This window comes from Hipposideros armiger, unplaced genomic scaffold (genome assembly GCF_001890085.2).
Source record: "Hipposideros armiger isolate ML-2016 unplaced genomic scaffold, ASM189008v1 scaffold_842, whole genome shotgun sequence".
Lineage (NCBI taxonomy): Eukaryota > Metazoa > Chordata > Mammalia > Chiroptera > Hipposideridae > Hipposideros > Hipposideros armiger.
Window position 1 is genome coordinate 1772 of NW_017732192.1, and position 2754 is coordinate 4525.

Here is a 2754-nt window from a genome sequence, read left to right on the forward strand (position 1 = left end):
GTTTAACTTGGAACACACTTCTACGAACCTTCATTTCCCTCCATTCTCACACACGTGCATTTTATTTACCTCCACACCCCAAAGGCAGCAAACGTACAAGAGTGAAGAAAATTGGCTTACCATGGCTGTTACATCTGGATGTTTCCACGAGCCTGCCATTTTGATTGTAGCATGCCATCGCTTGGTAACGGTATCCTTGACCACATTCCTTGATGTCTCCTTGTACTTTCATTCCCAGCAACACCTCTGCTTTCCCTTCTGGTAAAATGCAGTCTGACCAGTTCCCCACGGGCTGTGCATTATACTTGTCACAAGGACAATACTGAGTCTCAACCAGGGAGTATAAATGAGAATTTTTACATTTTTCCTTCTTTTTACTTTTTCCTGTGGAGAAATTTACGTTGGGAAATATCATTATTAAGTTCAAGCATTCCTGTTTTCTCTTTTCCTAAAGTTCCTTTCTCCATTTTAACCATATACAATAGTAGCCTATTAAATAAATGCTATTTTCTCACCCCTCAGTGCTTTCTGTATAGGCTTTTGTTAGTACTGGGTGCTTTGCACAGTGACATTTTTCTTATTTTCTTATTTTAAAATAGTACATTTTTATAAGGCAATTAATTGTGCTAAATTTTATACTCTTTAAAATGATTTAAATCCTCTCAAATAATCATGTGCTTTCACTGACTGGGAAGTTTGAGATAGCTGCATAAATCTCTCCTTTATAACATGCAAAAATATGAAACAGAGAGTTGCTGCACGGAACTACACAGCTTCCTTGTTAATTCCAGGTAGATGGTATAGCTATATAAGATTACAATTCAGAAAATGGGTTTTTCGTATTTACTTTTCTGATTATGATTTTTGTATCTTTCAGTATTTTTGAAGAGTAATCATTTTGACACACTTGATGATTAATGTAGGAAATATCAATATTATTCAAAATGAAGATTTTAATNGGGGAGATGAACATTTAAGTGGCTCCCAAGGTATATTTTAAGCTTTGATTTTTTGAGAATAGATATATCACCTTTCAATGTAGAATCTACTATTATGAAGAATTCCAGACCTAACAGAATTGTGCCTCAAGTTTAAGACATTAAAAAATGGTGACTACATAGGAAATGGCCTAATGTAATTAAATTGGTGAAAGTAAAATTGCTTTATCAGTATAGTAATTGATAATATGACCCACAAATGGACAAAACAAATCAAATAGAAATGCCCTAAGGCCATTATTGAATAGCAGACTAGTGTCTTTGCACTGCATACATGTGGAGATCAATTTTATATTTAAATTAAAAGTACAAAGGGGTTTTTTATGAAAACCACTTCAAAACCCCATTTGTACCATCCAACTGGAAAGCTGATTTGGCTGAGACAAGGTAGTGGTCACAGAGAGAGCAAATTAGAGTGTGCCTAGGATTGAATGTCAAAGTTACAGCATTCCACTGACACCATCAGAAGTGACAGAACATTTTATATATATATATATATATATATATACATACATACATATATATATATATGTATGTATGTATATATTGAGAAAAAGTAATAATTTCCAAAGGAATCAGGCAATAGAGATTCAATTTTCTCAGACTTTACTTTGAGTAAATATGTTAGCAAACTAAAATATTCCATTGGATATCCATCATAGATCAGATTTAATGAGAAAGGAATGACGCTGGACAGGCATAAAAAAATTAACTGGAACTGTTCATTTACTTAAGGGTCTTAGATTCTTTCACAATCCTCATAGAGTTCAGTGCTATCATGGGTCCATCTTTTTTCTGTAAGTACTATTCTTCTGGAATACATTACTGCATTCTTCACGCTTTGATCGACAATGCCAAGTTGGGAAGTCTACTGCCTTTGGCCAATTTCAATTATTTTTGTACTTTTACTTTTTTATTTTAGTGATCAAACATTTTTGTGAGAATCACAAGATATTTTAGAAGTTTTTTTTCTAAAAATAAAATGGACCGTTAAGTGGCCTACGGAAACGCTCATGCATGTAATTAACAGATCAGGGTAAAAGTGAGAATATATGAGTTATTCTGAAAGCTCACACGTTATGTTAAAAACAAATGATTACCCTGGTGATTCACTGTGCATAACAATTTCAAATGTGAGCAAACACTTATATGCTACATTGCAGGAGAAACACATTTTTAAGGTAATCTTCACTTTTAAATTTTAACAACTAATTATGATCTTATACATTATCATATCACCTCAGAATGAGAAGTGCATTTACATTTTTCCTGATATCTAATTTATAGCACCTACATGTCGAGAATAAAATATTCAGTTATTTTTAGAGATGTTTCTCAAAGTATACCTATTACAAACACTAAATTCTTTTCTTTTAATAGTTTTTGTCCTAAATGCATAGAATAATCTTAAACTTAGCAATGCACATATATTAACCTGAAAAATACTTATATCTAGAGCTTAAGTATCATGGAGACTTTCGGGTTTATATCATTAGACTTTCATAAAATAGGAATTCTGAGATAAGCTAAAAAATAGGATAAGGCTTTCAAAACCTTCTTTGTCAAGATTAAGAGATTTCAACAAATGTGTCACTATGATACCTCAATGGTTTATAAACGTGAGATGGCCCTATAAGTTCACATTGATTTCTGAACCATATAATGAAACCAGAGGAACACCATTCTAGTACAAGTTCTTTCAGCAAGATTGGAGGGTAACTGCTATGTGCCTCCCTCCTAGCAATTTAATTCGTCT

General features: G+C 32.8%; 1 protein-coding gene across 1 annotated transcript in view; it reads right to left on the bottom strand.

Moving 5' to 3' along the window:
* Positions 1 to 120: 120 nt before the first annotated feature.
* The window catches only part of LOC109374599 (thrombospondin type-1 domain-containing protein 7A), a gene marked incomplete at its 3' end in the record, with an annotated part of 587092 nt that continues 584458 nt past the window's right edge, over positions 121 to 2754 (bottom strand). Inside the window, exon 14 of the mRNA XM_019629338.1 lies at positions 121 to 384. Within this exon, the coding sequence (XP_019484883.1) occupies positions 121 to 384 (264 nt within the window). The remainder of the gene's footprint in view (positions 385 to 2754) is intronic.